At 43.2% G+C, this 23,990-nt stretch overlaps 1 protein-coding gene across 5 annotated transcripts in view; it reads left to right on the plus strand.

Moving 5' to 3' along the window:
• Positions 1 to 876: 876 nt before the first annotated feature.
• The window catches only part of ARHGAP6 (Rho GTPase activating protein 6), a 493,459-nt gene continuing 470,345 nt past the window's right edge, over positions 877 to 23,990 (plus strand). Inside the window, exons 1-2 of one of the 5 annotated variants that reach the window (XM_067724620.1) lie at positions 877 to 952; positions 1,843 to 2,693. In XM_067724620.1, the coding sequence (XP_067580721.1) occupies positions 2,115 to 2,693 (579 nt within the window). In that variant the 5' untranslated portion in view covers positions 877 to 952; positions 1,843 to 2,114. Of the gene's footprint in view, positions 953 to 1,661; positions 2,694 to 23,990 lie in introns of those variants that run through there. The other 4 variants (XR_010940145.1, XM_067724631.1, XM_067724621.1 and 1 more) reach the window with 4 other exon arrangements.

Here is a 23,990-nt window from a genome sequence, read left to right on the forward strand (position 1 = left end):
TTAATTAGATTTCATGATGTGACCCCTCCTAGACAGTCAAATACCTAGGACCGTCGAACACGTTTTTTAAGAAGAGAAAGACGTTAAATTTCCCCCTGAAAACTTTATAGGGAATGAAACAAGCCTTCCAAAATCAAAGTTGGACAATTCTGATGTTATACACAGCACGGCGAATGTTTGTGTCAAACACTTGTATTTATAAGTTCACTGTAATTTTTTTTCTTTAATAAAAGTAATGGTAAAAGAAAGTCACCTTTACATTTGTATAACGTTCTCTTCACCCAGAAGTGGTAAAAGAGGACACACGAACACAGTTAAATAAAGTACGCAGGCATTTCCAACATTCTCTCTGCTCCACTGCTGAGATGGTTGTGAGATGCGTCGCAAAACTTAAATGTTACGTCAAAAAGCCCTCCGAGAAGCGGGCGAAGCTTCGCGCTTTATAGATTCTAGGGGTGGGACAGTAGCGGGGGAAGGTGCTCCCAGACTTGTTTTCAAGCAGGGAACATTGACATCGCCAGCGTTTTCCAGCTTCCCAGGAATGTGGCCGCTGCGCGCTGCGCCCAAAGGCGTCCCACAGCAGAACCCAGAGACCGATCGCTTTGTGAGCGCCAATCTCCGCAGCCTTTGGGCTGACGCCCGGGCGCCTGCCCCCTGCTCGGCCTCACTCACCCCTCCTCCTCTAGTACAGTTACTGCACGACCCTTACATGGCGAGGACCCCTCGCTTTTCCCCTCCTTTTCTTAGTAGGTCCCCATCTCCAGCCCATTCATCGGCAGCCACTACATTTGAACTGAATCTCTATCCTTCCTTTTTAAAAACAAACACAGCAGGGCGGAGAAAAGGAAGGCAGGAGATTTATCTCCAGCTTCAGAGCAGCCGCCTTGGGCTATTATCCATCTGACACCAGTGGGTGGGGTGCAATCTGACACTTCCCTTCCTTTCCAGAAACGTGAGTGGAGCTGGCGCCCCCTTCGATTTGGGGGAGGGGAGACGGGGGAGAAGGTCCGCACTTCCGTCCTCGGGGCTTTCTCCCCAGGCGACCCGGTACCGGTGGTGAGCGGTGCTCTCGCTGCGCCGCTCCCAGGTTTGGTGCCTGGAGAACTCCACGTTCTGCTTTCTCCTGCTCCTGGCTCCGCCCCAGCTCCAGACCTGGCTTCCCTCCCGCCCTACCCGTCCGGGCCGCCCCCTTCCCGCTGCGTCTAGCGCGAGCGTGCGGGGACATCTCCGCGCCTGCCCTGGGCCCAAGGCTGGGCTGAGAATATCAAGAGCCCCTCTCCGGCGGGTCATGGACAGCCGACCCTGTGGTTGTCCCCTTAGCTCCCTGAGCGCAGCTGGGAATTCTCTCCCACCCTAGCCGCTCAGCCCTAGGAAGGCCCTGGGTGCTGCGCGCTCCGTGTCCCTGCTTTGTAGCGAGACTGGCACCTCGGGGGAACCTGGAGCTTGGAGACATTCTTGCGCCTAGCCAGTCAGAGGAGTGGGCGCAGCAGCCAAGTGGCGGCCAGACGCGTAGCTTCAGAGGTCCGGATACGGCGACGGTGCACGGGGGCGCAGCCCGGGTGCCCAGCTCCAGCGCGGGAGGAAGTCCCTCTCACTGCGCCGAGAGCGCGAGGGACGCGCCCTGGGCGCACGCCCAGGAGGCCTCCTCCCCAGCCCTCGGGACCGTCCTTAGGGCGCGAGGAGGAGCTTGCTGGAGACTTCGAGGCTGTCCAGAGCCTGGGAGCGGGAGCGCGGCATCTCCTGCCTCAGCTGGGAAGGGGGAGTGGCGCTGGGCGCCAGAGCTGGGCACCCAGCGAGCGCCTGACCTTCCTCCTCCTCTTCCTTACCCTTTTCGTGACTTAGGCTCTGGGAGAAAGTTCTGGCGACCGAAGGAGCCCTCCGTCCTCACGCCTTTTCCTAGAAGGCTGGTGATGGATCTCCTGCTTCTGCCCCTGCCGGGGCACTTGGAGCGCGCTGGTGGCGCGTGAGCCGGGAACTGCCCTCCACCGGCCTCGGCGAGCCTTGGCCCGACCCCGTCTGGCAGCCTCGCCTGAGCCCCCTTGTTTTCTGCGCCCCAAAGCGCTAGCAGTTCCGAGAGCTGGAAGAGGGTGGCCCTCAGGCACAGCCCCGCCGAGATGTCCGCGCAGAGCCTACTCCACAGCGTCTTCTCCTGCTCCTCGCCGGCCTCGGGCAGCGCGGCCTCGGCCAAGGGCTTCTCCAAGAGGAAGCTTCGCCAGACCCGCAGCCTGGACCCGGCTCTGATCGGCGGCTGCGGGGGCGAGGCGGGCTCAGAGGGCGGCTCGCGGGGGGCCACCGGGGGCCGCGTCTGCTCCCCGCTGTCGCTGGCCGAGGGTCTCGGCTCTCGCTTGGCGTCCTCTCCGCGGGGCCCGCCTCCCCGGGTCAACCGACTCCCGTCCCCTAGACCCCTCTGCTCGTCCTTCTCCACACCCAGCACCCCGCTGGAGAAGTCACCTTCTGGCAGCTTCCACTTTGACTATGAGGTCCCCCTTGGTCGCAGCGGCCTCAAGAAGAGCATGGTATGGGACCTGCCTACAGTCCTAGCCGGGCCGGGCAGCGGCCGCAGCACCATCCTCTGCTCCTCCGGGGGAGGCCCCAACGGCATCTTCGCTTCTCCCAGGAGGTGGCTCCAGCAAAGAAAGTTCCAGTCCGCGCCCGACAGCCACGGCCAGCCCTATGTGGTGTGGAAGTGTGAGGTAGGGCCCGCTGCCGCGTGTCCTCACGGCCCAAGGCTGGACACCTGGGCAGTTCTTTAATTCCTTCTCATTTACAGAGCCAGGGACCCACTGAGGGCTTTTCCCGGTGTGGCTGTTCCTCTTTGGCTGGTTAAATGGTGTCTGCAAATGGGGCGTCCCTAGTGGCCACCCACACGTGTCTTCTTAGGACTTCTTGGCTCCCCTTTGGAGCAGTGGCAGGAGCTAGAGGAAGAGGTGCTTTCCTTTTTGTGCTGCAGGTGATTTCCAAGGGTCATCTTATTCCTTCACCCAATGTTGATATTTTTTTGGAACTCAAATGATCTATTTCCAAGCTGTTTGTCAGGATTGGAGGAAATATATTTTGAAATGTTTCTGCCATCTGGTTGTTTTACAGAGAATTCAGGAACATTATTCTTGAGGGTGTTGTTGATATGTGTGTGTGTAGGTCTGTGTGTTTGGGGGAGTAACTACTAGAATTCTCTAGTTTTGATCTTTTCTTCTCCCTAAAGGTCTGATTTAAGAGATCTGTGGTACTGAGTACTCCTTTAATCCTGGAGAAAAAAAAATCTCTGCCTAAGGCTATGAAAGATCATGGAAATATACCCAGATTCCACTAAGGGCTACTAGTAGTGAAATATACATGAATCAGGAATCGTTAGTAAATAGGGAGCTCAGAGGGAGGTATTTGGTACCTTTATAAACGTTTGCTCTCTGGTTTAGAAGAGTGGAGAACAGAGCTAATGGGAAACTGTGGTTGATGGGTACTTGGAAAGCTGCATGCTTTTAGAGAATAAATACTAGTTGTTTTAAAAATGAACAACTCCTAATCTCTTTTCAGTCCACAAACTCTATAGATTTGCCTTGGATCTGTTTCCATAAGGAGAGATTCCATCCATTGTAATTAAATGTTTTAAAGTACAGTTAGAATTACAGAAATGAAATGAAATACCATGTAATTGCTGGAGATTTAGACTAAATAAAGGAAATACAACCAAGAAAAACAGCGAGAAAATAGTATCCAACATCATACCTTGCTCTGTTAACGTGAGTGACTGTGGAATTTTGGCTTTTATTAGACTGCCTTAGAAAAATCAGCAGTATTTATCAGAAATACTCGCGTCACATATTAGTAAAATATTAGTTACTGTGTCAGAGTAACTGCTGCTGTTGGGTGGGGAGCATGGATTACAAAAACTAACAAACACTGCTGACTGTTCTGTCCATTTTCTTGAGGAAGATAGGCAGTAGAGAGAAAAGTCAAGTAGGAAGCAAGAGATTCTCTCCAAACCAGGGAACTTAGCATTAGAAAGAGGGTCAAGAATAAATGTTGAATCTCTGTTGGTCTTTAGAAGGGCCTGGATTCCTACTCTATATCAGAAGCACACATTATCAGATCAATCTGTAGGAGTTGAGAGAACTGCAAAAGCAAGCCAAGTTCTTGGACTGGATAGCCCCTGACATTCATGTTTCAACCAATTACATCACTAAGAACGTCTCTGCTTTTCTTAGCAACTGTACATACTTGGAATATAGTATATGGATGCTGTTTGTTGCTCTTATGACTGAAAGGCAGTCTACTGTAGATGATCACAACTGGTTAGAAATTTTCTTCTTATCCATTAAAATTTCATAATTAATGGACAAGTTCCTGAACTTCATCAATACTGGGTGGCTTCAAACTGTTCTGTGCAGTGTAGGGGCAGTCTGCAAGCTCACCTACCATGACTTTCACCTCTTTTCAGTGGTTAAAACTAAGTACATAGCCATCTAGCAAAAGAACAAAATTTTCTCATAAAATGTGTGTGTGTGTGTGTGTGTGTAATCCCTTTATTCTTGAGGCAGACATGGAATGACTGGATGGAATCCTGGCATGAAGGTCCAAGGCTGGTTTTGTTTAATGGAGTCCCAGATATCCTAACGTAACCCCGGGGTATGGAATTTAATGGCTTGGATTACCTTTCAAAGGTTTAATGCCCTGGAACCCTCTCAAAAACCAAGGAAATTCGTCCTATTGAGCACTGCTTGTCCTTCTCGTTTGAAAGCAAGCTAGGTCCTTTGTCCTAAAAGAGAATCTTAACTAATGATGCCAAAAGTCTGGCAAATGAACACCTTGCAAGGTTACTTATGGGCCCTGGAGGGGAGATTTGGATCGTACAGACTTGGTTCTTATGCTTCCCCTGGTTGCTCTGGTTCAGGGTTTCTCTGCCTCTGCGCTGTGGACAGTTGTGGCTGAACGATTCTTTGCTTTGGGCACTGTCCTGTGCATTGTAGGAAGTTCAGCAGCATCCTGGGCCTCTACCCACTAGGTGCGAATAGCAGCCTCCCCACCAGTGTGACAATGAAAAGTGTCTGCAGGCACTGCTGGATGTCCTCTGAGGGTCAAAACTGCCCCAGCTGAGAACTACTACACCAGTGAGTTGAATGTAGCCCCCCATGATGGCCATCTTGACAGCCCACAGAGTGCTTTCAGCTGGCAGAAAGTTGCCTCGGGGACGTCTTCCCATTCCAAAAGCATGTGGAGCCCTCTTGAGTGTTGCGTGCAGATTCCACGGATCTCTTATGGTTTATTCAGCTTTTCAGTTTCTCTTCCGTTGAATCCATAGGCAAACCTGAGAATTCACCTTCGTTCAGGTGTAGCCAGTAATGGATCACATCCACTTCTACTTAGTTCTTTCAGCAGATTCTCTGGTTTTAAACTCAATTGTTCGTACAAGGGCACCTGCTCCCAAGACTCGCATAAATGCCTGTAGCTCTATGCCTTGTGCTCACTCAAAGCTCACAAATGGCTTTTTTATGGCCTAAAACCAGGAGGTGTTAGACAAAGTCAGCTACAACTCAGTATTTCCTTACTGCGTGTTTTAGGATTGCTTTAACGAAAACTGATTCATGGACATGCTGAGTAGAATATCTATTGAGTAGAAAAAGGGAGAAGACGAAGGGATAAATGGTACATGGTAACACAATTGGTATATACTTCTCAACTTTGTTCTTAGCAGCCAGGCTCTGTCCTTGACTCGGATCATAAACAAGGGAGTAAGGTCTCATTCTAACTCTGGGGTTCTCCTAATTCTTTTGGATCAGAGCTGAGATTATGCTCATAGCTGACATAGAGTTTGGCAGCCTCGATAACCCATAACTAAAATTATTTCTCTCTTCATGACTTCTTTTCTTCATTTACGCTCCAAGAACTTCTTGAGCACAAGCATTTCTCTATGTACCAGGAATGCAGAGAGGCTAAAGTATGGTGTCGCCCCTTAAAGAGTCTAAGGAGGCGGATGGATGAGTCAACCAAGAGCTGCGGTGCAGAGGGTCAGCACAATCAGGGACTGGGGGATGGGATTCTCCGTGCTTTGGGGAGTCCTGAAAGGCTTCACTGTGCAGAGAACACTTGAACTTGATCTTCAAGGGTGACTGCCACTTAGAAGAAGAAGGGAAGTGATTCCTTGATGAAATAGAAAGGAGTGGACCTGCAAAGGCACAGAGGTGTTGGTGACGCTAGAGTTTCCAACAAAGAGGACTTAGAGGGGCTTAAGTGCAATAATTTGTTTGGAGGAGGAGGTTAAGATATATGCGGTTTAATGTATGTAGCAACCACATGGCTTTTTATATAACTACCTAATGAAACCAGAAATTAGACACCTGTTTGTGGAATAATAAGTAACTATAGGCTCAGGTAGAAATGGCAGGAGGACCAAAGCACCTCTTGACATCAAATCTGCAGGGAAGTGAAAGGATGTATTGATAGAGTGTTTTTGAAGTTAGAAGTTTGGTGTGCCTGGAGCACAGGCTGTATCTCACTGTGTGTCGGATAATAGTATTCAACAGGCTGGGTAGCATTAATTATGAAGAGCCCCACTGTGCATGTCTCAGGAGTTTGGACTCTGTTTCGTAGAGCAGTGCTTCTCAACCTGGAGACAGTTTGTTCCCAGGGGACGTTTAGCAATGTCCAAAGACAGTTTTGGTTGTCACAACTGGGGGTGGTGATGTCATTACCTTCATTTTGCAGCTGTAACAAATTACCCCAAACATATGGGTTTGAGCAACACAAATTTATTATCTTATACTTGTGGAGGTCAGAAGTCTGAAATAGGTCTCCTTGGGCTAAAGTCAAGGTGTCGGCAGAGCTGTGTTCCTTCTGAAGGCACTAGGGTCTGTTTCCTTTGCTTTTCCAGTGTCCCCCTGCCTCCATCTTCAATGCCAGCCATGTTGCATCTCTTTGACTCTTCTTCCAGTCATTTCTTCCTCAGGCTCTCTTAAGGGTGCTTCTGATTACATAGAACTCACATGGATAATCCAAGATAATGTCATTTTTTTAAACATCTTTATTGGAGTATAATTGCTCGACAACAGCGTGTTAGCTTCTGCTATATAACGAAGTGAATCAGCTTTCCTTATACATATATCCCCATATTCCCTCCCTCTTGTGTCTCCCTTCCACCCTCCCTATCCCACCCCTCTAGGTGGTCACAAAGCACCGAGCTGATCTCCCTGTGCAATCTCATTGTTTTAAGGTCAGTTGATTAGCAACCTTTAATTCTACCTGCAGCCTTAATTGCCCCTTGCCGTGTAAGCTAACATATTCACAGGTTCCAGATATTAGGACGTGGGTATCTTTGGTGGGACATTATTCTGCCTACTAACAGGGGAGGTGCTAGTGGCATCTAGTGGGGGAGAATCCAGGGACACTGCTAAACACTCTACTAGGCACAGGACAGCGCCCACAGCAAAGAATTATCTGGCCCTCAATGTCAATAGTGCCCAGGCTGAGAAACCCTGCGGTGGAGAATGGGGTAAATTGGTGATTTTTAAGCCTGAGTGTGTAACAAGACTGGATATGCGTTTTAGAGAGATCACTCTAGTGTCTGTGGGGGTAATGCATCAGTAGCGTGAAACAAGCAGGAGGACAGATACTCAGAGGAGGTAGGCATGGGGAAACCACGCCAAGCATCCTGCAAACAGATGGGAGTTGCCATAGAAACATCATACTTCTGTATTTCTTACTTTTCCACTTTAGCAAATTGTTTTCTTGCACTGTTGAACTACTTCGAATAGGTTGGTGTCTGTAGACCACTGGTTTTCAACCAAGGGGTGGGTTTGCAGCCTGGACACATTTGGCTATACCTGTTGGTGTTTTCAGTTGCCAGAGTTGAGGCAGGGGGTGTGTGCTACCGGCATCTGATGGATAGAGGCCAGGGATACTGCTAATTGTTCTGCAGTGCACGGGACAGACTGCCGCAACAAATGATTATCCTGCTCAGCTTTTCAGTAGCACCGAGGTTGAGATAACGCTATATAATTTATTACTTTATACAAGAAGCTGAATTCTAGGTTTTGCTTTCCGGTACCATTTTCTCTCATGTTTCTGGCTTTACTCTGTCATTTTTTCTTTTTTGCTGGTATATGTCAACCAAGACTTTGAATTGGAAAAAATACCTTTTTGAAAGGTATTGAGGATAGGAAAAAATATGGGGTGTCTCAATATATGTGTAAGAAAGAATTGAATTGTAAATATGTAATGACAGAAACTGGAATTAAAATTTAAAACATGGGCAGAGAGGAATATTGTGATTAAAAATAGAGGCTCGCCCATGTCACCAAAGAGGAAGTAATTAGAGTAAGACAGCTTCAAACAGGAAATTGACAAAGGGCATTTTACAAGGAATTATGTCTGAAATCAACATAATGGCCTAAGAATTTATAACTTAGGAAAATAGTTATTCAGTTTTCATATGCTTTCCCTTGGAGTATTTCTCTGCTACAATTCATTTCATTTCTAAGGTAATTTTTATTTCTACTAAAAATTTTTTTTTAACATCTTTATTGGAGTATAATTGCTTTACAATGGTGTGTTAGTTTCTGCTTTATAACAAAGTGAATCAGCTATACATATACATATATCCCCATATCTCTTCCCTCTTGCGTCTCCCTCCCTCCCACCCTCCCTATCCCACCCCTCTAGGTGGTCACAAAGCTCCGAGCTGATCTCCCTGTGCTGTGTGGCTGCTTCCCACTAGCTATCGGTTTTACATTTGGTAGTGTATATATGTCCATGTCACTGTCTCACTTTGTCCCAGCTTACCCTTCCCCCTCCCCGTGTCCTCAAGTCCATTCTCTAGTAGGTCTGCGTCTTTATTTCCCTCCTGCCCCTTGGTTCTTCATGACCATTTTTTTTTTAGATTCCGTATATATGTGTTAGCATACGGTATTTGTTTTTCTCTTTCTGACTTACTTCACTCTGTATGACAGACTCTAGGTCCATCCACCTCACTACAAATAACTCAATTTTGTTTCTTTTTATGGCTGAGTAATATTCCGTTGAGTGTATGTGCCACGTCTTCTTTATGCATTCATCTGTCGATGGACACTTAGGTTGCTTCCATGTCCTGGCTATTGTAAATAGAGCTGCAGTGAACATTGTGGTGCATGACTCTTTTTGAATTATGGTTTTCTCAGGGTATATGTCCAGTAGTGGGATTGCTGGGTCGTATGGTAGTTCTATTTTTAGTTTTTTAAGGAACCTCCATACTGTTCTCCATAGTGGCTGTATCAATTTACATTCCCACCAACAGTGCAAGAGGGTTCCTTTTTCTCCACACCCTCTCCAGCATTTATTGTTTGTAGATTTTTTGATGATGGCCATTCTGACTGGTGTGAGATGGTATCTCATTGTAGTTTTGATTTGCATTTCTCTAATGATTAATGATGTTGAGCATCCTGTCATGTGTTTGTTGGCCATCTGTATATCTTCTTTGGAGAAATGTCTATTTAGGTCTTTTGCCCATTTTTGGATTGGGTTGTTTGTTTTTTTGATATTGAGCTGCATGAGCTGCTTGTAAATTTTGGAGATTAATCTTTAAGGTAATTTTTAACCTAAATAGAGAATAATATGAAGACAAGTTCTTTTCAGATTGAATTGAGCTTCCACCAGAATTTTGGGATTTGAGGGTTGGCAAGAGCAAATTTTAGACTCTAAAAGGACCTTGGGTAGCATCTAGTTGCAACCTCCTTACTTTATAGTTAAAGACAGGGACTGAGGGCTTCCCTGGTGGCGCAGTGGTTGAGAGTCCGCCTGTCGATGCAGGGGACATGGGTTCGTGCCCCGGTCCGGGAAGATCCCACATGCCGCGGAGTGGCTGGGCCCGTGAGCCATGGCCGCTGAGCCTGCGCGTCCGGAGCCTGTGCTCCGCAACGGGAGAGGCCGCAACAGTGAGAGGCCTGCGTACCACAAAAAAAAAAAAAAAAAAAAAAAAAAAAGACAGGGACTGAAAGAGTTAAGCCCAAACTCGGACAACAAGCTGAGGGCAGAACCAACCCTGAAGTCCTCCTTGACTCTCAATATTAACTGCAAAACTTCTGGAAAAAGTAAGCGACCATGAACATCTAGAACCTTGGCAGTCTTTTTTCTATCCCCATTACTTAATGAAACAATTTTCTCAAAGGTGCCCAAATCCGTGGACTTTCTTCGACCTCCTTTGGCTGGACTTCTGGTCAGAACTGACAGCACTGTTCTGCACCGTCCCCCACCCCCTTTCCCCACCACTCACAGAAGAGTCTCAGCTCCCTCCCCGTTGCCTGCTTCTCAGTCTGTAATGTCTCTTCCTGCTCTTCTGTTTCTGTGCTTGTCATCCATGCATCCCTACATTCAGATCATTCTCCCTTCATGATCTCGTTCACTTTTGCGACTTCAGCTATCATCCCTCTTGGGGACACTCGTAACTCTGTGTGCTTGAGCTCCTAACATCTATTTCTGATTTCTTGCAAGACATCTGCTCGCGATGCCCACTACGTGACTGAGGCAGAACGAATCAGCCCCCTTTCCTCTGAGCACACTCATTTTCTGTGTTCCTTATTTCTGGTTGGTGTCACCATTCTTAGGCCGGCTTAGTTTTACCAGGCCAGAATGTCTTCAGTTTCCCCCTCTTTTTTTTTTTTCTCCTGTCATCTCCAATAAGTTATCAAATCCTGTTGTGTTTACTTCTCATTCACTCCATTCTAGAAAGGATTTGAAGAGGAATGTGTCCAAGTTCTTACATCTCTCTCCAGCTGTTCCTTCTCGTTGTCACTGCCTAGATTGGGGCCTCATTTGCTGTGGCCTCTGCTTGGTCACCCTGCCTTCAGTTTCCCCTCTTCCCATCTGGCTTATGGGCTTTCTACTCCAAAGACACAATTGAAATCGTGTTAACTCCCTGAGTAAAAACCTTTGCTGGGACTTGGTGTGTACAGAATGAAATCCAAACTGCTTAGCCAGTCATTTCAAAGCCTTTCACACTATAATCTTAGCTGACCTCCTCCTCTTTCCCTAGGAATTCTCGTCCAACAGAACCAAACTGGCCACTCAGCCAGGTTGTCATCAAATATTTATCAAGGGCTGGCTATGCAGTAGACACTGGGGAATGTATGCAGAGTAAACAGGCGCGGCCCCACAAGGTGCTTACATGTTTGTGAAAGCAACACTTTCCAGTAAATAAATCCCTGCACCTCCTCAGAATGCTGTGGCACTGTGACAGGAGGACTGTGGTACAGAATCCGCCCCCGCAAGGATGCCCATGTCCTAATTCCCAGAACCCATGGATATGTTACCTTATAAGGCAAAGGAGACTTTGCAGATGTGATTAAGTTAAGGATCTTGAGATGGGGAGACGATCCTGGATTATCTGGGTGAGTCTAATGTAATCACAAGGATCCTTATAAGAAAGAGGCAGGAAGTTCAGAGTTAGAGAAGAAGATATGAGGACGGAATCAGCCAGAGAGAGAGACAGACAGACAGACAGATGTAGAAAGAGAGAGAGACAGAGAGACAGACAGAGACAGAGAGACAGACAGAGAGAGACAGAGACACGCACAGAGATTGATTTTGAAGATGCTACACTGTTGGCTTTGAAAATGGAACAAGGAGCCGTGACCCAAGGAATAGGGCAGCCTCTAGAAGCTAGCAAAGGCAAGGCAACAGATTCTCCCCTAGAATCTACAGAAGGACAGCAGCTCTGTCAACATCTTGATCCTAGCCCATTGAGACTTCTGATCTCCAGGACTGTAAGAGAATAAGTGAGTGTGTTTTAAGCCATGATGTTTGTGATAGTTTGTCACAGCTGCCATAGGAAGCTGTTACAAGGACTAAGGAGGTCTGGGATGTCTCAACTGAAGCCAGTGGGTAAGGAGGCCTTTGCCAAACACAAAGAAGGGAGGTGGTAGAAAGAATGGCCTGTAGTTAAGAGGGGCGTAGCATGCTTCAGGAACTTAGAGAAATCCAACTGGAAACACCTATAGGAGCAGGATGATGGCAAAGAGTAAATCTGACAGGGCCTTGGGCTTCACGATACAGCTCAGGATTTTATGATTTAATGTAAACGTTCTCTGCAGGGATTTTCTTCTCTCCTCATTCTGCTTTTCATCACCTGGTTCCATATCTATCTGAGAAGACTCCACCATACTTTATGGCTCAACCAGATATCACCTTCAAAGAAATGTTTTGACTATCATACGTGTCATGACATATTCACGATTTACGCAAATGTGAGCTCAGCTAGGTTCTGATTTTTCTAATCTGGTGTCCGCATAAAGGGAAAGTGTTTTATATCAGACTCCATTCAATGACTGAGGGAATATGTGTTCTGACAGTGGTTTTCCAAATCCTGGGGATACACCATTGGGGCATGATGTCTTTTTAAATTTTTTTCCTGAGTAGGTATTCTTTTATTTTGTCAAAAGAAGGTTACAATTTTCTGTAACTTTCTACATTCACAGAGAAGGTTAACACACGTAGATTAAATTAGTTCTGTTTTATTAAAATCTGCATTAGGGGACAAACTGGAATTTATGCAACTCTGCCCTGATTGTTTCCGATGTTTTATTTTTAATTTTTGCAGACAGGAAGACAAAAGTCATCCTCACCTTTGCTCCCCTTTCTGTAACGGGCACGATGTCTTGGTCTAAATTTTACTGCATCCTCTCTGGGTCATTGCTTATGATAAAGAGACTGAGACTATAATTGCAACTATGTTACAACATGGCAAAAAATGGAAGGTAGTGTGTGAAAAAATGGAATTAGTTATTGTGTTAACTAGTAAATAATGATGTTTTCATTAGCTACCAGGGAAATACAAATCAAAACCACAATGAGATACCACTTCATATGGCTATACCATAGCATATATATGGCTATAATAAAAAAGACAGATAATAACAAGTGTTGACAAGGATGTGGAGAAATTGAAACTCTTATACACTGCTGGTGAGAATGTAAAATGGTACAGCAGCTTTGCAAAATAGTTAGGCAGTTTCCCAAAAAGTTAAACATTGACCATATTACCCAGCAATTCCACCTTTAGGTATCTACCCAAGAGAACTGAAAATACATGTGTACATGAAGACTTGTAAGTGAATGTTCATAGCATTATTCATAATGGCCAAAATGGTGGAAACAACCAAATGTCTATCAACAGATGAATGGGTAAACAAAATGTGGTATACCTATAAAATACAAGATAATTCAGCAATAAGAAGGACTGGAGTACTAATACATGCTACAACATGGATAAACCTTGAAAACATTATGCTAAGTGAAAGAAGCTTGTTACAAAAGGCCATATATTGTATGATTCTATTCATATGACATGTCCAGATTAGGCAAATCTATAGAGACAGAGAATAGATTAGTGGTTGCCAGAGGATGGCAGTAGAGAGTGATGAGAAGTGACTGTTAATGGATACCTGGTTTCTTTTTGGGGGGATGAAAATGTTCTGGAGCTAGGTAGCTGTGATGGTTGCATAGCCTGAGGAATATACTAAAAACCTCTGAAGTGTACACTTTAAAAGGGTAAATTTTATGGTATGTGAATTTAAAAAACTTAATTAATTAGTTTATTTTTGGCTGCATTGTGTCTTCGTTGCTGCGCACGGGGTTTCTCTAATTGTGGCAAGCGGGGGTTACTTTTCGCTGGAGTGCGTGGGCTTCTCATTGAGGTGGCTTCTCTTGTTGCGGAGCACGGGCTCTCGGCACATGGGCTTCAGAAGTTGTGGCTCGCGGGCTCTAGAGCACAGGCTCAGTAGTTGTGGCGCACGGGCTTAGTTGCTCCACGGCATGTGGGATCTTCCCGGACCAGGGCTTGAACCCGTGTTCCCTGCATTGGCAGGAGGATTCTTAACCACTGTGCCACCAGGGAAGCCTGGTATAGTGAATTTTAATATCAATTAAAAGAGAACACTGTTTATGACTTTTAGAAAATATATCAATATTGCTGCTACATCATCTTTTCAGTAAAACATAAACATAAATGTAGATGAGCAGAGGTATGTTGTAGGCCCAGTCCTAATGTATATTAAATGCTGTCAGCAAAAGGTGCAACAAGGAGGTAGTAATGCCTCTGGCAGATTCAATGGAGGAGAGAACAGCCAGCCTGGGATTTCCTGAGACTGGTTACTGTGGATATTCTATGTCCTGATTATTACGCTTTGGAAGCAAGTGCAGAGAAGCTATTAAAGAGATTGTTTTTCAGAAAAGGCAGAGACTTTAAAAAGTACTTACAATCTTGAAAAATTGCCTGGCCATATCACACCAGAGCTATTAAATAGCCAAAGATTTTCAGGAGTCATGAGAACTAAAAGCAACTTGAGAAACTAACCATCAAGTCATGTGCTGATAGACCCAAGAGGAGAAGGCTGAGCTTAGAATGTCTTTGAAGAAATTGGACATGAATTGAGTTGGGTGACCCATGGATCAAGGAAAATAATGTGGTTTTGCTTCTGTATACCTGGACACTCATGGAAACAGGTGAATTAATACTACCTACAGGATCTGAAGTGTGAATAAGCATCACTTCAGTTCTCAGCTTGCATTGCCAATAACCTCATCCCTCAGGGGTTCAGAAACAGTTAGGCAAGCTGGTACTGAGACCCAAAAGTGGATGGGCAAGGGGAAAGATAAACCTTAGGTGACAGTAGGCACGTTGCATCGGGGTTTATTATAACAAGGCCTCTACTCTAGTTAATAATTTGGTCCATGGAAGTCCTGAACTGGGCCACCAGGTTTTCTGGCTTTTGAACAAAGTAGCATTCTGCTTATAGTGGAACTTCCGATTGATTCCTTGCCCACTTATTTCAGTTGATAGGTGATGATCATAATGATAAGCGAAATAACAATTAGTATTTGTAGAATGCTCAGCAGTTTTTTGTTATTACAACAACTCTGCGGGGCGATAGTATCATCCTTCATTTTGCAGGTAAGGACACTGAGACTGCGATTAAGAGGCAGCCAGACTTAGTTGGAGAAGAAATGAAGTGAATGAGTTAGAGCTGGACTCTGATCCAGACCACCTGGATTCAAATCCAGGCTCTGCTCTGTGACCTTGAACAGATTACAAAGCATCTTTCTGCCTCAGTTTCCTCATCTGTCAAATGGGGATAATTAAAGTCCCTACCTTGAAGAGTTTTGTGAGGACCTCATGACCTGATTACTTGGAAAGTGCCCAGCACATAGGACGTAGTAAAAGATACTAAGCAGAGTAAAGGGTAAGTAAAATGGAAGACGTGTCCAGGTCATACAGCTAGGAAGCAACAAAGGTAGGACTTGAATTAAAGTGTTAGTCAAAAATATTTATTCTGCACCTACTCTGTGTGCCAGGAACCTTGATCTTTCCACCGAGGCACTCAAAGAGGGCTTAGGTGATCAAGTGAATGAATAGACCTGGCTGATTTGGACAACAGCAGAAGGCAATTGAAAATTTATTTTGCAAGCTGTTAAGTAAGGTATACTTTTTATGGTAGGCATTGGAGCAACAGCAGGCTGTCGCCCCAGGCTTTTGGACTAGTGACTTGGAACACAGGAATCTACCAGACTTGCATTGTGGATTTGGTGTAACACAAGACATGCCAGCAAGCCAGGGGGTAACCTTCATTCCCACACACTAGTCACAGTAACTTCATTGCATCAGACACTTTTTGTTTGGAGAATCCTTAGCATGTTGGGAACTGGATAGCTCCCAGTCCAGCCCTGGTTCTCTAGCTGGCAAATGGCAGTGTGGTTTCTCACTTCAAGCCGGGTGTTCTTCTCACTTCCTCATACTACCACTATCTTGTGAGATCAAGCTGACTGTTGTTCACGGCTAATCTCATCAACGTCTGTGCAGGGTAACAAGGCAGCATCACTAAATCGAAACAATACCATCGACACTCAGATGCTTTTTTTTTTGCTCAAAATCTAACCATAACTCCCATTTCATTTCTAGTCTGACTCCAGCATTCTATGAACAAAACAGAATATTGGGATGGAAAGGTCCTTAAAGGTCTTCTTTCTAGTCCAGACATCCCTGCGATACTTAAATCCTATCTACGACATCCCCAGTTTATGCCCAGCACTGCCCCCCGCCCCGCAATGGAGACATTTCACAGTTCTGCCTTTAGATAATAATGGACATGGAAATTCTTCCTGGAATTGTGTTCAGAACAAGCCTCCCTGGGACTTTTATCATGCTACAAACGAATTCTGCCTCTCCTGTCATACAGATAATTACCAATATTGCATTTTTATTGTCAGTAAGGAAGTATGGGTTAGCTTAGCTTTCATTCTGAGCGTCCACACAAAGTTTGGTCATATTTTCTCTTTGGCAGAGAAAAATTATGAATATATTAAACCAGAATTGAGGAACAGTTTAAACGAAAGTTAAACTGTTGACCCGAAGTTATCTTGCAAACTACTTAGAGAAATCCAGGATTAGAACTTTCTGTCTCTAGGTTCTTGCTGCCGACCCAGTGAGTCAGGTTTCTTCCTGTGATGATTTATAAGAGAGCTCAAAGACAGGTGCAGTTTTCATATCATATCACAGAGGATGGCTCTGGGTCTTTCTGCAAGCCTCCAAAGAGGCATGTTGAATCTGGCTTCTAATGGTAGTATATTGTCAAAAAATGGTGTTGTCAGAACGTGTTTGTCAAAATGCCAAGAAAATAAATGTGAAAGACGATATGGAGATGGTAAGCAGGCTTGAAGGTCAAGGAGTGTGATATGAGTCTCAGACTAACTTCAGAAGCTCTGAGTCATGAACTCAGCAAGTATATTGTCGTTCTGCTGCAATGGCAATATTTTAATCTTTTAATTTATGATTGAATTGGAAATAAATGACTTTTTCCTGTATAACTGAAAGTGCACTGTTAAAGATCAGTAAAGTATTATGCAAACGATCAGATATTTAGGTTCTTGTTCAGGGTTCTTTTAATTGAAATGGGTTATTCAGAGTTACAAGTTGTTTTAGAAAGTGAAATAGTTTCTCTCTCTCTGCAGTATTATTCGGAGTTGTGGCTCTCCCTGTGGGAGAGGGATGGGAGCTAGATGCAGAAGAGTCAATGGGTCACAATTGTCTAGTTTGCCTTTCCTCATCTAGAAATATCCCTTTTATAGGAAATGTCTAAAATTATGCTATGTATTTTACTGTCCCCATAAGGTATCATTCCTAATTTATATAAAGATATGGAAGACATAGCTTATGTAAATGTTCATCTGAATCTAAAACCATTCTTAAAAAGTAAAATTATTTTTTTTAAAGTTCACCGAATAAGAAAGTTGAATGATCAAGAAGAAAATTAACTTAGCATACCTACAAAGATTCCCTTTGAGTCATTAATTAAATGTTTCTATGCAATATTTTTGCAGTGCAGAAAGATTATTTTTTTTCTTTTATTTGGAATGACTTCTGCAGTTTTAGACCACAATCTATTAGTGTAATTTTTCTGAGTGTATGTCTATTCATAAACTTTTAAATTCATGATAACATCTTGCTTTAGAAATAAAAATGATTGGTTGGATGTTACCATATATAATTGGAACGATATGGATAAATTATTTTTATGAAAATAAAAGCTTTTAAAATTTCATGAAAAAATTGTAGGAAGGGCGCAGGCTCTGTGTCTTAGTTTGAGTTCCTCCAAAGGAAGGGCCTGGGTGAGTGCAGTTTATTTGGGAGGTGATCCGGGAAGCAGGAATGAAGAAGAATGAAATGCCGTTATAAATTTGTGTCATAAAGTTCACATCTGTGGACAAAGGAATGACCAAGGTTCCACCAGGACCACTGGGAAACACATAGAATGCCTCTGAGGATCTTCTACCCATGTTTCCATTATCTACTGCTATATAGCAAACCACCCCCAAACTTAGTGGCATGATTCTGTCAGGAATTAGATCAGGGCTCAGCTGGGCAGTTCTGCTCCACATGGCATCAGCTGGATTCACTCATTTGGACGCTTTTAGCTGGTGTCTGGGAGGCCTGGAAAGTTCAGGATGTCTTCACTTACATGTCTGGTGCATTGGTGATCCTCCATGTGGCCCCTCTCTCTAAGAGGATAGCGTGGGCTTCCTCACTGCATGGTAATCTCATGGTATTTGGTCAGCATGAGTCACAGGGCCAGCCCAGATTCAAGGGCAAGGGAAATAGATTCCACCTGTTGATGGGAGAAGCAAAAGTTATTTGTGGCCTTCTTTGATCTGTCACAAGCTAAAATATGGGGAGCTGGAGAATGTCTCCATTGGTTTCCATCCTCCATTGGTAGAAATTCCTTCCAGGCTTTTGAACTACCTTGTAACCTCTGTCACACGACCAAGCGTTCACTGGAGCTGGCTCACTAGCAGCGCAGAGGTCCCTGTGAGCTTGAACAGAACTTCCCAGCACAGTTCTGGCTGAGTTCAAAAATTTTAGCACAGGCTCATGGGGGGCAGCATTTAGGATCAGTCACCCACAATCTTAGCCAACCGGAAGCATCACTGAAGGATGGTATAATCATAGATTTTGGAGGTGTATTAGCCCAGGGTCAAATCCCAGAGCCACTTACTCATAAGGTGTGAATTTCAGTGTCTTCACCTTTAAAGGGAATGTAATTGTATTCACTTTGTAGGAGGTTGTGAAATCAATTGGTGAATGCACTTAGGACCCGTGGGCTATGAGGTGTCACGCAGAGGTGTCTGTTTATTACTCCATCTGCTTCATTCTAAAATGCTGTCATAGGCAGATGAACATAGATTTTATAATGCTTTCAGAGGAAAAAAGGCAACAATACTATGGTGAATATAAATAACTATCGTTTAAGACACAATTTTAGGCTTTTTATACTCTAAGGAAAATATGCAGTACTCGAGGAAACTATGATACAGTGAAGTTTTTCCTCTACACTTTACGTTTTGATTTGTGTACAATAGTTTAAATTGTATCAAACAGTGCTGTTTGTTTCCTGTCAAATTTCACATGCATACACCCATGAGTAAATGGCAAAATAAGCCCTTTTTTATGCAGAGTTGGGGCACAGAAGTTGACTGTACATTCAATCCTATAGTAGTTGTTCATTAGGTAAGAGTTATTACATTGATTTATCTGCCGCCTTTAGGGAATTTCCACATATTCTTCAGTTGGCAATAACTGCAGCTCATAACCCCCCACTGGCTACTGAAGTATCATTGTGCAAAACAACTTGTTCTTAGAGCTTTTCAGTCTACTCCATGGAGATCCTTCCAAATGACTGGATGTTAATAAAACAGAGCAACACAAACAAGTATCTTGGGTTAGAACTGGCTTTCTAAAGCTTAGAGGCATGGGGTGGCAAATGAAGAAATTTAATTTTTGATATCATTAGTTGATAATGATAATTGATATCAGCTGCTGGAGTAGTGTCAATCATTCTTACCAATTACTTCACTCATTCATTCATCAAACAATTCAGCATATCTTAAGTGTTGAACTCTGGGTTTAGCAAGATGATAATTATAACAGTATTTTTGAATGCTTGCCTTGAGCTAGCTATCCTATTCATGCTTTAAAAAGCAATGGATCACTAAATCCTCAAAATAATCCAGGGAAGTCCAAAGCCAATAAATGGCAAAGGTAGGATTTAAATCCAGCTCTGAGAAAACCATAATTCAAAAAGATGCATGTACCACAGTGTTCAGTGCAGCACTGTTTACAGTAGCCAGGACATGGAAGCAACCTAAACGTCCATCAACAGATGAATGGGCAGAGAAGATGTGGCACATATATACAATGGAATATTACTCAGCCATACAAAGGAATGAAATTGAGTTATTTGTAATGAGGTGGATGGACCTAGAGTCTGTCATACAGAGTGAAGTAAGTCAGAGAAAAACAAATACCGTATGCTAACGCACGTATATGGAATCTAAAAAAATGTTACTGATAAACCTAGTGGCAGGGCAGGAATAAAGACACAGACGTAGAGAACGGACTTGAGGACACAGGGAGGGAAGGGGAAGCTGGGATGAAGTGAGAGAGTGGCACTGACATATATACACTACCAAATGTAAAATGGATGGTTAGTAGGAAGCAGCCGCATAGCACAGGGAGATCAGCCCGATGCTTTGTGACCACCTAGAGGGGTGGGATAGGGAGGGTGGGAGGGAGACGCAAGAGGGAGGAGATATGGGGACATATGTATACATATAGCTGATTCACTTTGTTATATAGCAGAGACTAACACAATATTGTAAAGCAATTATACTCCAATAAAGATGTAAAATAAATAAATAAATAAATCCAGCTCTGAGAATTCCACCCAGAAAAGAAAATAACATGTGGTCCTTGTTCTGAAGGTCCTCAGTCTAGGGGGACACGTAATAACCATAATAATGGCTAACAATTATTGAGCACTTACTTGAGTCAAACTCTCTTAGAATTACTTTACTTGCATGACTTCATTTAGTTCTCATATCAACTCCATGAGTTGTTATTATTAGGCTGGCCAAAAAGTTCCTTCAGTTTAAAAATAAAACACACATTTTTCATTTTCACCAAGAACTTTATTCAAAAACGTATTCACCATTTTGTTCCACTACCTTCTGCCATTTTCCAGACAAATTCATAATTCCATCTTCCCAAAGCTTTTTATCTTTTGAGCAAAGAACTGTTCCACGTGCCTCTTATGGCCTTCCAGGGAATTGAAATTTTTTCCATTAAGAGAATTTTGTAAAGACCGAAATAAATGGAAATCTGAAGGTGCAATGTCTGGTGAATACGGCAGATGAATCAGACCTTCCCAGCCGAGCTGTAACAGGTTTTGCCTGGTCATCAAAGAAACGTGCGGTCTTGCGTTATCCTGATGGAAGAGTATGCATTTTCTGTTGACTAATTCTGGACACTTTTCGTCAAGTGCTGCTTCAGTTGGTTTAATTGGGAACAGTACTTGTTGGAATTAATTGTTTGGTTTTCCGGAAGGAGCTCATAATAGAGGACTCACTTCCAATCCCACCGTATACACAACATCCCCTTCTTTGGATGAAGACCGGCCTTTGGTGTGGTTGGTGGTGGTTCATTTCACTTACCCCACAATCTCTTCTATTCCACATTTTTGTACAGTATCCACTTTTCATCGCTCGTCACAATTTGTTTTAAAAACAGAACGTTTTTGTTACGTTTCATTAGAGAATCGCATGTGGAAATACAGTCAAGGCTTTTTTCGCTTAACTTACGGGGAACCCAAACATCAAAGCGATTAGCATAACCGAGCATTTATTGTTTGTAGATTTTTTTGATGATGGCCAGTCAGAATGGGCTTCATCAAAAACTCTACAAACAATAAATGCTGGAGAGGGTGTGGAGAAAAGGGAACCCTCCTGCACTGTTGGTGGGAATGTAAATTGATGCAGCCACTATGGAGAACAATATGGAGGTTCCTTAAGAAACTACAAATAGAACTACCATACGACCCAGCAATCCCACTACTGGGCATATACCCTGAGAAAACCATAATTCAAAAAGAGTCATGCACCACAGTGTTCACTGCAGCACTATTTACAATAACCAGGAGATGGAAACAACCTAAGTGTCCATCATCGGATGAATGGATAAAGAAGATGTGGCACATATATACAATGGAATATTACTCAGCCAGAAAAAGAAATGAAATTGAGCTATTTGTAATGAGGTGGATAGACCTAGAGTCTGTCATACAGAGTGAAGTAAGTCAGAAAGAGAAAAACAAAGACCATATGCTAACACATATATATGGAATCTAAAAAAAAAAAGTGTTCTTGAAGAACCTAGCGGCAGGACAGGAATAAAGACACAGACGTACAGAATGGACTTAAGGACACGAGGAGAGGGGAGGGTAAGCTGGGACGAAGTGAGGGAGTGGCATGGACGTATATGCACTACCAAATGTAAGATAGACAGCTATCTACCAATAGCTATCAATAAAAATGTTTTAAAAAAAATAACCAAGCTGGTTATGTACCAAATGATTTTCAATTTTTTTTAACAGAGTATAATTGCTTTACAATGGTGTGTTAGCTTCTGCTATATAACAAAGTGAATCAGCTATACATAAACATATATCCACTCTCTTTCAGACTCCATTCCCGTATAGGTCATTACAGAGCACCGAATAGAGTTCCCTGTGGTATACAGTAGGTTCTTACTAGTTACCTTTCATATATAGTAGTGTATATATGTCAATCTAGTGGGTTCATATTGTTCCCCAATAAAAGTGGCAAAGACAAAAATGATCAGTTCTCAAAGTTAGCAAGTTGGCAGAAAAATAAACACCTTATAATTTGGTATCAAACTTCATAGAGTAATTTGGCAATACCTACTAAAATAATATCAATGTATGTACTTAAAATTTTTTTTAAAATTTTTTTGGAGTATAGTTGATCTACAGTGTTGTGTTAGTTTCAGATGTACAGCATAGTGATTCAGTTATACATATATGTATATATTCATTCTTTTTCAGATTCTTTTCCCATATAGGTTATTACAGAATATTGAGTAGAGTTCCCTGTGCTACACAGTAGGTTCTTGTTGTTTTATATATAGTAGTGTGGATTTCACCATATTTTACATGAATGTTCTTTTTCAGTTCCAATTCCAAGATCCCATCCAGGATCCCGCATGGCATTTAGTTAGCATGGCTTCTTAGTTTCTTCCAAGCAGTCTTTCGTGACCTTTCCACATTTGAAAAGTACCAGCCAGGTATTTTGTAGAATGTTCCTCAGTTTGGTTTGTCTGACGTTTTCTCATGATTAGAATGGGGTGATGGGAAGAATACATGGGACATCATTTGAACACCAAGCGTCACTGTTTATCTACATTAGTAAAATATGTGTCCATTAAAGGTGATACTTTTCACCCAGTCAGCCACATCCTCCTGTCCTGCCTGTGTAGTAGCATGGTCATATGCTTGTTGAGCAGAAGCGATACTGAGGGTATAGACTGTGGCTTAGGCACTGAAGAAGGCCACTTCATAACAGTGATGGCACTAGCAACCAACTGACTTGATTGGCCCTTCAGCCAGATTCTCTCTCTGTAATTTGGATTTTCCCACCCTTCTTCTCCATCACATGAGAAGCTCTCTCATAGGGTACTGTTTTGTCTGCCTTTATTGCCACCCTGGGCAATCAACAAGCATTTCTTTGGGTGCTGCATTTGTTGGCGTGCGAGGCTGGGAGAAATCCAAGATCAAAATGCTCTCTGTCATCCCCCTATCAGAGGGGGCTGGAAGAGCTGAGCTTTGAATAAATACTCATTTACATCAGCAGCATTCCTCTGTACTTGTTCAGTGCTTACTTCTCTCTTGTTAACCGTGCTAGAATAAACACATAATTCTACCAAAATATTAGCAGTGTGTGCTGTTTTCTTTCACTTGCCAAGATTGTTTTATAATAAATACCATTGGAAAAATGACCATTGGCCAACATCCTCAGCAATTACGTTAATATCGCCAGAGAGCAAAGTATGGATTTGGGAGGTGCTTTGCAAAGAAAAGCAGAATATGCCTGATTTATATACTGCATTCTTTGAATATACTGATCTTGTTACATTTGAGCTTGATTTTCACTTAAAATATTTCTCCTGGTTAAAAGTTGATGTCATTATTTCCTATGATATTGACTATCTTTCAGAAGGTAAATCTAATGTAAGGTTTCTTTTAAAACTGAGCAGTACTAAAACAGATGTTTGTAATGTGCTTTCATGATAGAAATTTGTAGATTAAATTGGATATTCATGTTTGTCAAATATAATTTTAGTCAAATAGAAGAAATGCGTTTTCTCACCATTTTGTTCCCTTGGCTAATACTGTGTGTTAGTTTCAGCTATCACTTCTATCCTTTAGAGATGCAAACTGCTATTTCCCTCCTCAGTTGAATCCTAGTCCCATATTTCCATTTGCCTACAGGATGGTTCTCCTTGTAGGTTCCATCTCACTTCAAACTCTAAATGTTCAAAATAATTAATGATCTTTTCTCCCTGAAAGGAAAATAAATGAATAAGCATATCACAACCAGCTTTTTCTCTAAACTTTCCTGTTTTCTTC

This window comes from Pseudorca crassidens, chromosome X (genome assembly GCF_039906515.1).
Source record: "Pseudorca crassidens isolate mPseCra1 chromosome X, mPseCra1.hap1, whole genome shotgun sequence".
Lineage (NCBI taxonomy): Eukaryota > Metazoa > Chordata > Mammalia > Artiodactyla > Delphinidae > Pseudorca > Pseudorca crassidens.